Raw genomic sequence first — 12274 nt, 5'->3', positions numbered from 1 at the left:
CCAAAGGTTTGTTTAAGGAACCAAAAGGTTTGCTTAAGGAACCCAAAGGTTTGCTTAAGGAACCCAAAGGTTTGTTTAAGGAACCAAAAGGTTTGTTTAAGGAACCCAGAGGTTTGTTTAAGGAACCCAGAGGTTTGCTTAAGGAACCCAAAGGTTTGCTTAAGGAACCCAAAGGTTTGCTTAAGGAACCAAAAGGTTTGCTTAAGGAACCCAGAGGTTTGCTTAAGGAACCCAGAGGTTAGTTTAAGGAACCCAAAGGTTAGTTTAAGGAACCCAAAGGTTAGTTTAAGGAACCCAAAGGTTTGTTTAAGGAACCAAAAGGTTTGTTTAAGGAACCCAGAGGTTTGCTTAAGGAACCCAAAGGTTTGTTTAAGGAACCCAGAGGTTTGCTTAAGGAACCCAAAGGTTTGTTTAAGGAACCCAAAGGTTTGTTTAAAGAACCCAGAGGTTTGTTTAAAGAACCCAGAGGTTTGTTTAAGGAAACCAGAGGTTTGTTTAAGGAACCAAAAGGTTTGTTTAAGGAACCCAGAGGTTTGTTTAAGGAACCCAGAGGTTTGCTTAAGGAACCCAAAGGTTTGCTTAAGGAACCAAAAGGTTTGCTTAAGGAACCAAAAGGTTTGCTTAAGGAACCCAGAGGTTTGCTTAAGGAACCCAGAGGTTAGTTTAAGGAACCCAAAGGTTAGTTTAAGGAACCCAAAGGTTAGTTTAAGGAACCCAAAGGTTTGTTTAAGGAACCAAAAGGTTTGTTTAAGGAACCCAGAGGTTTGCTTAAGGAACCCAAAGGTTTGTTTAAGGAACCCAGAGGTTTGCTTAAGGAACCCAAAGGTTTGTTTAAGGAACCCAAAGGTTTGCTTAAGGAACCCAAAGGTTTGTTTAAAGAACCCAGAGGTTTGCTTAAGGAACCCAAAGGTTTGCTTAAGGAACCCAAAGGTTTGTTTAAGGAACCAAAAGGTTTGTTTAAGGAACCCAGAGGTTTGTTTAAGGAACCCAGAGGTTTGCTTAAGGAACCCAGAGGTTTGCTTAAGGAACCCAAAGGTTTGCTTAAGGAACCAAAAGGTTTGCTTAAGGAACCCAGAGGTTTGCTTAAGGAACCCAGAGGTTTGCTTAAGGAACCCAGAGGTTAGTTTAAGGAACCCAAAGGTTAGTTTAAGGAACCCAAAGGTTAGTTTAAGGAACCCAAAGGTTAGTTTAAGGAACCAAAAGGTTTGTTTAAGGAACCCAGAGGTTTGCTTAAGGAACCCAAAGGTTTGTTTAAGGAACCCAGAGGTTTGCTTAAGGAACCCAAAGGTTTGTTTAAGGAACCCAAAGGTTTGTTTAAAGAACCCAGAGGTTTGCTTAAGGAAACCAGAGGTTTGTTTAAGGAACCAAAAGGTTTGTTTAAGGAACCAAAAGGTTTGTTTAAGGAACCAAAAGGTTTGTTTAAGGAACCCAGAGGTTTGTTTAAGGAACCAAAAGGTTTGTTTAAGGAACCAAAAGGTTTGTTTAAGGAACCCAGAGGTTTGCTTAAGGAACCAAAAGGTTTGCTTAAGGAACCCAGAGGTTTGTTTAAGGAACCCAGAGGTTTGTTTAAGGAACCAAAAGGTTTGTTTAAGGAACCCAGAGGTTTGCTTAAGGAACCCAGAGGTTTGTTTAAGGAACCAAAAGGTTTGTTTAAGGAACCCAGAGGTTTGTTTAAGGAACCCAAAGTTTTTTTTGCTGTTTTTTTTTTTTAACAGATCTTTTCTTGATCTCACTGTAAACTTAAATAATAATTGTGGTTCCTTTCAGTCTTGTGGTTCTGTTGGTTTGTTGGATCATTTTGTAGAATTCATAAAAACAAAGAATCTCACTAATCCCAAACCTGCAGCCGCATTAATCGGAACACATAAATAGGAACACATTAACAGGAACATGTGAGGTGAAACTGAAGCAGAGTTCTCTACAGAATGAAGACGAGACTCTTGATGTGAAATACTGTGAAAGTTTATTAGAAGAAGAATAAAAAACAGAGAATAAAGGAGCAACATGTACAAATGTGTCCAAAGAGGAACATTTGGAATATTAATACTGACTTTTAGTAAACATGGACCACCTCTACAGCACTGAGAGCTCCAGGTACTGTTCTGTCTGGTTCCTGTTACCCACAATGCAGCTGGCTCTGACCTCAACACCATGATGCTCCCTCAAGAGACGGTTTAGCTTCTAGAAATGGTTTAAATGTGACTTCATGGTGACGGTCCACTAGTCTGAGTGAAATGAGATGAAATAAACTTTATTAAACTTGGAGAACAAACAGGAAGCGGACTTCTTTCAATCTCAAATCAGTAAACTTTAAAACTATTTCTGCTCCGCCAGACGATTCAAATACTAGAAATCAAATGTATTCTGAGGTAAAGTTTTCAAACAGGCCAACCACTCACTTTTAGCAGCCTCCATCCTACTTAATGTGCCTTCAAAATAAAAGTTTATCCACCACCAAACCTGGAATCTCCCAGAATAATGAAGGTTTGATAAAAAAAATATTTAAAACACCCAAACCACCCAACAAACTTTCCCCATAATGCACCAGGTGAGCAGCCGCCGTGTTCTGAGAGGTTAAATTCTGTTTTGTAAAGATCTCAGAGCTAAATATGGTGTTTATGGTACGAGAGTTCTCATTCTGCACATGCCGGGTTCTAACTGGATTTTAGCGTCTGTTAAAATACGTTTACATGATTTGATGTTCACTTTATCTCTCTCACGTTCTCCACTGACAAATACCAGGAACCAGAACAGGAGCTCTCAGTACTGAGGTTATAGAACCACTGTTGGTTCTCTACACACAAGAAGAACATCCAGACCATCCCATTAACCACGGTTTCAACCACACTTTACAAAGGTTCTGAATGTTCTAGTAGAGAACTCATCAACAGAACCTGGAGAACCTGCAAATAACAAACTAATACTGAAACATCTGAGAACATCTGGACAGTCGGTACCGCTGAGGGGAAAGTTGAGGAGAAGCTGCCGGCTCAGGAAGGAAAACTAAAGTGGAACCATCCATCAGTTCTGTGCTTCTAAACCAGAGAGCGAGTTTACAGGTGGAACGTCTAAATAGAACCTTTTTCTCTTTATGGCTTCATAAAAACGTTCTTTAAAAAGTGCAGAGTTGTTCTCCAGTCGGTTACCGGGAGCTGCTGGTCGTCTCAACGTTGGTGGGAGGAGCTCCACCGGTGGCTCCGCCTACATACAGGTGACCTCGGCCTTCCCCTCCTCCTGCTCGAAGCCTCCCTCCTCCAGGTGGGCCAGAGAACCGGAGAACCCTCCAAACACCGGGAACCCTCCAATGCCTCCTGCAGCCGGAACCAGGTCCTCCTGAACCGGACCGCTGACGGACCGACTGACGGACCGGCCGGAGACGTCGCTGCTCACAGAAAGACTCTGGAGATAAAAAGAACCGGTTAGAGGGTTCTACTAGGTTCTAATGTCTGCTAGACCACAAGCAGAGGGTTCTATTAGGTTCTAATGTCTGCTAGACCACAAGCAGAGGGTTCTATTAGGTTCTAATGTCTGCTAGACCACAAGCAGAGGGTTCTATTTGGTTCTAACATCTTCTAAACTGAACTCTTAAACCTCTGAACCTCAGTCATGTTTTCTCTAAAAAACATCAAAATGACACAATTCATTAGAACCACAAACTGTAAGAACCAAACAAAACTGGATCTTCAGCGTGATGTTGGTGTTGAATTATCACATTAAATAAAAACTAATGTGAGCTTAGAACCAGGATTGATGAAGGTTCCACGGTTCTACAGCTGATGAGCGGAGTAGAGAGGAAACATGGAGCTTCAGTAGAGATTTGTTCATTCTGTTCATCCCTTGGTGTTCTGTTTGAGCTGCAGACAGTAGAACAACAACGTCCTGAACATGAAGAAAGACTTTCAGAGATAAACCAACGTCTCCAGGATGAATCCGTTTTAGTCCTTTAGATCAAAGGTTTCAGTCGTCCACATTTTGAATCATCTTCCACAGTGTGAGTCCTTTATAGACAAATTCTCAGTGAATTTAAACTAATTTAAGAAACATTTCAGTCATTTAAGGCATTATTGTGAGTCATTTTGGAGAAATGTTTGAGTGGTTCTGTATAAAGTGATTAACTGTAGTTCTGACCATTCAAACAGATCTTGGAGTCGCCTTCTTTCTGGTCTTGGGAACGTCCGAGGAAACCTGGAGAACGTCAGACAGGTTGACTCCAGGCGGTTTTTGTGTTTTAGTGAAAAATGAGCCACAGTGAGGAGAAATAGAGCCACTGCTTGTTCATGTTTCATCAAATAATCACCATGAAGTGTAAAATGATTTCAGTAAAAACAAAGAGCAGTTCTTAGAGTGTCCAGCAGGGGTCAGTGTAGCTTCCTGGTGTGTGGATCCTGCTCTGATTGATGTTTCTATGAACTGATTTGTCACAGAGCAGGAAACTAAAACGTGTCATTTCAGGTGTTCTGACCACAGAGCAGAGATTCATCCAGTTGTTTATTGTGTAGGATTCATATTCACACAGAACTGTTACTAGAAATGATCAGATCAGATTTTATTCATGTGTCTAGTTTTTTTTATGGTACATGGAGTTAAATGTAATCCATATTTGTCTGAGACGACAGGTAGAAACTCACCTGCTGTCTCTGCTGTCCGGCTGCATGGCTTCTGATTGGCCGCTGTAGAAACACCACCTGTTTCGTGGCCAGGTTCCCATCACTGTAAACAGCAGCAGGTCAGAACAAAAAACAAACAAACAAACAAACAAACATGGTTCTCAGTGGGTGTACCTGTCGTGTCTGATGATTGGAGTAGGAAGAACACAGGTGAGCAGCCAGCCGAACTCAGCCAGAGTGTGGAGCAGAGGACCGTAGTCCGTTTTTACATTAGAGCCCTGAAGAGACATCATGTTATGATCAATAATAGATCATCAATAACAGCAGCTCCACGTTATGATCAATAATAATCAATATATATATGCTACTGTTCAAAAGCTTGGGGTCATTTAGAAATGTCCTTATTGTTCAAAGAAAAGCAATTTTCTCAATGAAGATAACATTAAATGAATCCAGTGTAGACATAGTTAATGTGGTAAATGACTATTGTAGCTGGAAACGGTAGCTTAGCCGCGCTAGACAACCCACGGCAACGAATTTAATTCTCTGCCAGGGTGGGTCTAGTTACCCTCTATAAGGCTCGAGTTTGGATGCTCCTAAAACTGGCCGGACCAATCACCATGAAGTGTAGAGTCAGAAGGCGGGCGTAACGAAGTGACGACAGAGGCGTGACGATTCTGACAGTAACAACCGGCGCACAATAAACAGTTATCTTTCAACTCGGCTTTGGCCACAGCCCTTAAAGATTTGAAGCTAAAATTCAACTTGAAAGATAAACAAAGGACGGCACTGAAGTGTTTCATTGAGAAGAAAGACGTATTTGGACTTATGCTGACGGGATATGGCAAATCCTTAATATACCAGTTGGTTCCGCTGGTTGGGAAGCTAATGGGACTTAGCCACAATCCGCCGGCGCTCTCGGAACTCCGTCAGCCTATTCGTTGCGCTGATTGGTTGTATTCCTACCCAATTGCTGCACAGTGATTTCAAAGACAACCTTTTAGCCCGCCTCCGTCCCTGTCGAGTGGTCCTAGACCCTTGTGTCTTAAGAGCTGGGTCTAGCGCGGCTAGGCTATGGAAACGGCTAATTTTTAATAGAATATCTCCATAGGGGTACAGAGGAACTTTTCCAGCAACCATCACTCCTGTGTTCTAATGCTACATTGTGTTAGCTAATGGTGCTGAAAGGCTCATTGATGATTAGAAAACCCTTGTGATATTGTACTATTAGTATCAGTAGTATCTAGTCGAAGTAGTAGTTCCTCTCCTGACCTCGATGACGGTCCACTGTTCCACTACGATGGTGTCGTTGGCTGGAGGTGAAGTACTTCTTTCTTCGTACACGAATAATCCCTCCAGAGACCTGGGAACTGGTTCACCTGCACCACCATGAAGATGTTTAAAAACCAGATGCTGGAGTTATTAAAACGTTCACAATAACTCATAGAATTTATAGTTCTGACTGATTTAAAGGGATTTATTCCTGCATAATGTCAGTAAAATGAGCAGCTCTGATAAACATCGTACATTTAAACCTTCTGTGTTTTCACTTCCTGCTCTCCTGATTTATCCATCTCATTGAGACTGAACCTTCTCTGGCTGGTCCAGGAGACCACAGCTGATGTCGCCATCCTAACTCCATCTAATATCTGGTTTAAATATACAGTCTGGTTTCATAAATATTAAAGTAGCTTCATGTCCAACATTACAGCAGCTCTCAGAGGGTTCATAATGACCCACATTTAAATAGGTTAAGGTTCCCCTGAGTTCCTGGAGGACACAACAGAGAACAGAGATTCTGATACAGCCTGGTTCTATCAGATGTCCTTTAATAGATACTGTCTATACTATATACTGTCCATACTATCTATACTACGTACTATATACTATCCATACTACATACTATATACCATCTATACTATCTATACTACATAGGAGACGACCTGTGTTCAAGAGAACCTGGACCCACTGCAGTTTGCTTACAGGTCAGGCAGAGGTGTTGAAGATGCATTAGCCACCCTTTTAAGTCTTGTCTTAACTCATCTTGAGGGAACCAAGACCTTTGCCCGTCTTTTATTTATTGACTTTTCATCTGCTTTTAACTGCATACAGCCACACATTTTAGCAGAAAGATTAAGGGATTTCCATTGCATTGATCCTGGTCTAATAGCTTGGTTAATGGACTTTTTAACAGAAAGACCTCAACATGTGAGGGTCAATGGTGTTTTGTCAGACACCCTCATCTCCTCCACTGGATCACCTCAGGGCTGTGTCCTTTCTCCTTTACTGTCTGTTTTATACACAAACGAGTGCCACAGCCAACATGTGGGGCGTCACATCTTGAAGTTTGCGGACGACTCAGTGATTGTGTCCTTGCTGAGTAGTGACGACCCTGACCATGGCCCTGTATTGAAGGAATTCACTGACTGGTGTTCCACATCCCTGATGCACATCAATGTGTCTAAGACTAAAGAAACGTTTATAGACTTTAGGAAACATCAGTCAGTCTTCCCTGCTCTTGTCATCGAGGATCAAGCTGTCGAGCAGATCCATACTTATAAATATCTCGGCACTAATATTGATGACAAGTCTTTTGACTTCCATGCTGATGCTGTTTGTAGGAAGGTTCATCAACGCATGTATTTTTTATAGGAAACTGCAGAGTTTTAAGGTTGATAGTACTTTTATGAAAGTGTTTTATTCTTGTTTCATTGAGTCTGTTTTAACCTTTTCTTTTATCTGCTGGTACAGCTTACTTCCACTTAACAAATTACAGGGTATAGTGAGAGTATGCAGCAAAATTGCAGGTATTAACCTCAACAATGTCTCTGGCGTATACAAGCTCAGAACCTTAAATAAGGCCCGCACACTCCTCACTGACCAGAGCTACCCCTTGGTTGGTGAGTTTGTGCTGCTCCCGTCAGGCCGTGGGTACATCCTGCCAAGATGCAGGACAAATAGACTCAAGCCTTCTTTTGTCCCTACTGCAATTGTCCTACCAAACAAGTGACTGACTAACCTGTTCGTCCTATTGTTGTCGTCTGTGCTTTATGTAACTGGTACTCCGCGATTGTTGTGACTTTTGTTCTGCTGGCTGTACAATGATATGCCCCACGGGGACAATAAAGATTCCTTGAACTTGAACATACTATATACTATCCGTACTACATACTATCTATACTACAATACTAAATAAACTAATAATAGACCGAGTCTCAGAGGAAACCACCAGAGGAGGTCCAGAAGTTTCCATCAGCTGTTTGCTTCATTTTGTTCCCATAAAAACTAGAATCTTCTCCCAGAAACACTCACTTCCTGTTTTCATCGTCTGTCCTGCCGCGTCCATATTTGGACTCACCTTCCTGACCTCTGTGACCTCACTTCCTGCCCCTCTGCAGACTTCCTTGAGCAGCTTCAGTTTTACAGCAGAACACCTGCTCAGGTTCTCCTGGTTCTTCACAGACAGAAGGTTCCACCATGTTGGAGAACTTCCACAGTTTTAGATTTTAGACTAATTTCAGAGTAAATCTGAACCTGGTTTTAAACTTTTCTTCCTAGACTTAGTTTGCTTATTATCATTAATGTGAACAAACACAGACTCCACCGTGTTCTGACCAGATTCTGGTTCTGGATTGGTTCCGTTTTCATTTTAGACTAGTTTCAACCTTGGTTTTGGACTGTTTCAGACTTCATTTTTAAAAAGCCTTGGATTGAAGAATTTGGTTTGGATGTAGTTTTAAATGGTATTAGACCAGTTAGTCGTTTTTTTTGGGGGGGGGGCTGGTTTAGACTGGTATTGGACTGGTTTAGAACTGGTTTTAGACTGGTTTGGGGCTGGTTTAGAACTGGTTTTAGACTAGTTTTAGGCTGGTTTAGAACTGGTTTTGGACTGGTTTTAGACTGGTTTAGAACTGGTTTTAGACTGGTTTGGGGCTGGTTTAGAACTGGTTTTAGACTAGTTTGGGGCTGGTTTAGAACTGGTTTTAGACTAGTTTTGGGCTGGTTTAGGACTGGTTTTAGACTGGTTTAGAACTGGTTTTAGACTGGTTTGGGGCTGGTTTAGAACTGGTTTTAGACTAGTTTTGGGCTGGTTTTGGACTGGTTTTAGACTGGTTTAGAACTGGTTTTAGACTGGTTTGGGGCTGGTTTAGAACTGGTTTTAGACTAGTTTTAGGCTGGTTTAGAACTGGTTTTGGACTGGTTTTAGACTGGTTTAGAACTGGTTTTAGACTGGTTTAGAACTGGTTTTAGACTGGTTTGGGCTGGTTTAGGACTGGTTTTAGACTGGTTTAGAACTGGTTTTAGACTGGTTTGGGGCTGGTTTTGGACTGGTTTTAGACTGGTTTGGGGCTGGTTTAGAACTGGTTTGGGGCTGGTTTAGAACTGGCTTTAGACTAGTTTTGGGCTGGTTTAGAATTGGTTTTAGACTGGTTTTGGGCTGGATACTAACCTGAAGACAAACTATTTGCTAGTTTTTTTTCACCATGTTCTGGGTAAATTCCAAACATCCGGGTGTTCCTGACCTTTCGGCGTGTCCCAGTAAACGAAGGAGTCCACCAGCGACCAGCCTTTACGGTAGTAGGCAGCAGTCAGTTCCAGCCAATCAGCTTCCAGGGAACTGACCACGTGACCTTTCCTGGAGACGCGCATGGAGAGCGCCCCCTGGTGGTACTGACAGGCCAGAGAGTCCAGAGGAGCACAGCCTGGAGCCCAGCAGTGGAAGAAGACCAGCAGCCTGAGGTCTGGAGGAGGAAATACACAATCTATGGGTTAACCTCATAAACGTCAGCTGGTGGAGGAGGTCTGAGGGTCTCACCTGGACTGGACCAACATGGAGGTCTGAGCGTCTCACCTGGACTGTAGGTGTTCTCCTCCAGCTCTCGGTCTCCAGGTGGGGTTCCTGGAGGAGTTCTTGGGGGGGATCTGCAGCCCCTCTTTGGACTGTGGACCCGTCCATTAGTGATCCCGCTCACCTGCTGCAGAACCGAACCGACGAATCGAACGCCTCCTCGAGCGCTGCTGTTCACCTGCAGGGGGCAACACAAACAGGAAATACACGGTTTATTCAGGGATTTTAGACGCTTAAAAGATGAAAACATTTCATATTCAACCATCTGGAGTCAACAGCAGCAGATAAAGTTGGTCTGATGGTGTTTCAGGCTGACCCGGTCGATGAGCGCTCTGACGGTGTCTCCGGTCAGAGAATCTCCAGGTAGCGGCCACTCCTCCACCCTCAGCACCGGAACACTGTGGCACATGGACGCCGTCTGTTTACTGACAGAAAAAAATGTTAGAACCAACATGGAGGCTGTTTGTTTACTGACAGAAAAAAATGTTAGAACCAACATGGAGGCTGTTTGTTTACTGACAATCCAAACACTTAGAACCAACATGGAGCTGCTAAAACCTCCAGCTGGACCATGCAGGTGTGACTGAGCTGCAGACACCAACAGGTAAATCATTGACGGGATCAGTCAGAACTCAGGTCAGGAAACATTAGTGATGACAACAAATACACATCTGGACGATTCACCTTCAGCTAACATGTAAAACCCTTAAGCCCTCCAACACTAGAACAACGTCCCAGCTGAGAAACAACACCAACATGATGTTCAGAGTCTCTGGTGTTTGTGAGACACTATTTTAGACTGGTTTCAGATCACATTTATGACCTGGTTTTAACCTGGGATTAGACTGGTTTTGACCTAGTTTCAGACTGGTTTTGGATCAGATTTACAACCTGGTTTTAACCTGGGATTACACTGGTTTTAGACTGGTTTTAGACTGGTTTTGGATCAGATTTATGACCTGGTTTCAGACTGGTTTTGAGCTTGTTCTTGGATCAGATTTTGAACCGGTTTTGAGCTCATTTAGGATGAGTTTTGGATCTGGGTGTACACTGGTGTAGAACATGTCTTGGATCTGGTTCTGGACTGGTTTGAAACTAGTCTCAGACTTCTTTGGGACCTAGTTTTAGAGTGGCTTAGAACTTGGTTTTGGACTGTTAATGGGCATGGTTAGCTGGTTGCAGTTCTGATTTTGAACTCATGGATGGGTTCTTGATCTGGTTTTAGGGTGATTTCAAATTCCTTTTCTATAGATTTTAGACTGGTTTGGACCAGATAAAGGATGGGTTTAGGACCTGATTTTAGATTGATTTGAAGCTTTATTCATGTCAAACTTTGAACATGTTTTAGACTAGTTTGGAACTTAGTTTTAGACTAATTTTGTAAAGGCATCAACCTTGAATTTGGACCTGGTTTTAGACCCGATTTTGGACTGGTTTTGGATCAGTTTTATACAAGTGTTGACCCTGGATTTGGACCTGATTGTTGGACCAGATTTTAGACTGATTCTGACCTGGATTCAGACTGGTTTCAGACTGGTTTGGCGAGTGATTTCCACCTGAGTTTGGATGGGATATGGACCTGGTTTTAGACTGATTCCAAGCTTGGTGGTGGATTCTGTTTTGGATTATTTTGGTTCTGACCTTATTTTCAAAGTGTTTGGGTTTAGACGAGTTTAAATTTGGTTTTGGACTGATGTTACACTGATTTACACCTCATTTTTAACAGACTTAGACTGGTTTCAGACTGGAGTCTCTTGGTGGTTTTACTGGTCTTATGAGGTGGTTTTCATGTAAAGATTATTTCCAGTCACTCACACCTCCATGTTCTACTTTCAGTCTTCTGGCAGTGAAAAGGTTCATCATAGTTACAGGATCCGACCTATCGGACCTAAGACATCAGACACACTGCGTCCCTATTGGCTGCTGGGAGAGCCTTGTTGTCGGGTGGATTTCCAGCCAATAGAAATGGTGACATGTCAGAGTAAACATGCTGCTGACCTGCTATCATTAAATATGCAGACACCTTCATCCATCTTTCATCTCCTTCAGGCTGACATTAGAACCTGTGTAGGTCTACATGGGGTTACCTGGGTCTGGGCCGGGCCAGGATGGCTCGGTACAGCAGGCTGAAGGGCAGCGAGCGGGTCCGGCCCACAGAGAGGATGATGGGATGCAGGGCGGTCAGGATGTAGCCCTGGGTGTAGTAGGGCAGCAGGGCCTGAGGCAGCTCGGACAGCGATGACATGAACTGGACCGTGGGACGACTTCCTGCAGGGTCAGACAGGTTCTGGTCAATGTTAGATCCTTAAAACATCTCCAGACACCACGAACCCTCTGAGGAGGTTCTGGAGGATTGAGTTCTGTTAGTGAGACGGGTATCAAACGAAAGACTGGTTCTGGACCTGGTTTAGAAGGCTGTGCTACAGTGGTTTTAAACTCCTGGATCTGGACCGGTTTTAGATCCAATTGTGATTTTAGACCTGATTCTAGACTGGTTTAGGACGGTTCTTGACCTGGTTTTACAGTGGATTAGAACCTCATCTTGGATCTGTGATTTAGGGCTGGTGTTGAACTGGTTCAGAACTTGGTTTTGGAACTGAATCTGGACTGGTTTTAAACTGGTTTAAAGCTTGGCTTTGAACCTGGTTCTGGACTGGTATTAAACTGGTTTAAAGCTTGGTTTTGGAGCTGGATCTGGACTGGTTTTAAACTGGTTTAAAGCTTGGCTTTGAACCTGGTTCTGGACTGGTATTAAACTGGTTTAAAGCTTGGTTTTGGAGCTGGATCTGGACTGGTTTTAAACTGGTTTAAAGCTTGG

General features: G+C 42.9%; 1 protein-coding gene and 1 long non-coding RNA gene across 3 annotated transcripts in view; one reads left to right on the top strand and one right to left on the bottom strand.

Moving 5' to 3' along the window:
- Positions 1–489: 489 nt before the first annotated feature.
- On the top strand, positions 490–1833 carry LOC127537226 (uncharacterized). The gene is made up of 3 exons (XR_007946863.1): positions 490–573; positions 952–1035; positions 1687–1833. It is a non-coding gene; the product is annotated as an uncharacterized LOC127537226 (long non-coding RNA).
- Positions 1834–1946: 113 nt separating this feature from the next.
- Positions 1947–12274, bottom strand: part of rftn2 (raftlin family member 2) — a 29053-nt gene continuing 18725 nt past the window's right edge. For both annotated transcript variants that reach the window (XM_051959351.1, XM_051959350.1), the window contains exons 2-9: positions 11544–11724; positions 9773–9881; positions 9460–9634; positions 9131–9349; positions 5880–5986; positions 4782–4885; positions 4629–4710; positions 1947–3399 (exon numbers count right to left, since the gene is read on the bottom strand). In XM_051959351.1, the coding sequence (XP_051815311.1) occupies positions 3202–3399; positions 4629–4710; positions 4782–4885; positions 5880–5986; positions 9131–9349; positions 9460–9634; positions 9773–9881; positions 11544–11724 (1175 nt within the window). In that variant the 3' untranslated portion in view covers positions 1947–3201. The remainder of the gene's footprint in view (positions 3400–4628; positions 4711–4781; positions 4886–5879; positions 5987–9130; positions 9350–9459; positions 9635–9772; positions 9882–11543; positions 11725–12274) is intronic.

Source organism: Acanthochromis polyacanthus, chromosome 14, assembly GCF_021347895.1.
Source record: "Acanthochromis polyacanthus isolate Apoly-LR-REF ecotype Palm Island chromosome 14, KAUST_Apoly_ChrSc, whole genome shotgun sequence".
Classification (NCBI taxonomy): Eukaryota; Metazoa; Chordata; class Actinopteri; family Pomacentridae; genus Acanthochromis; species Acanthochromis polyacanthus.
This window is presented reverse-complemented; position numbering and strand designations above follow the sequence as displayed.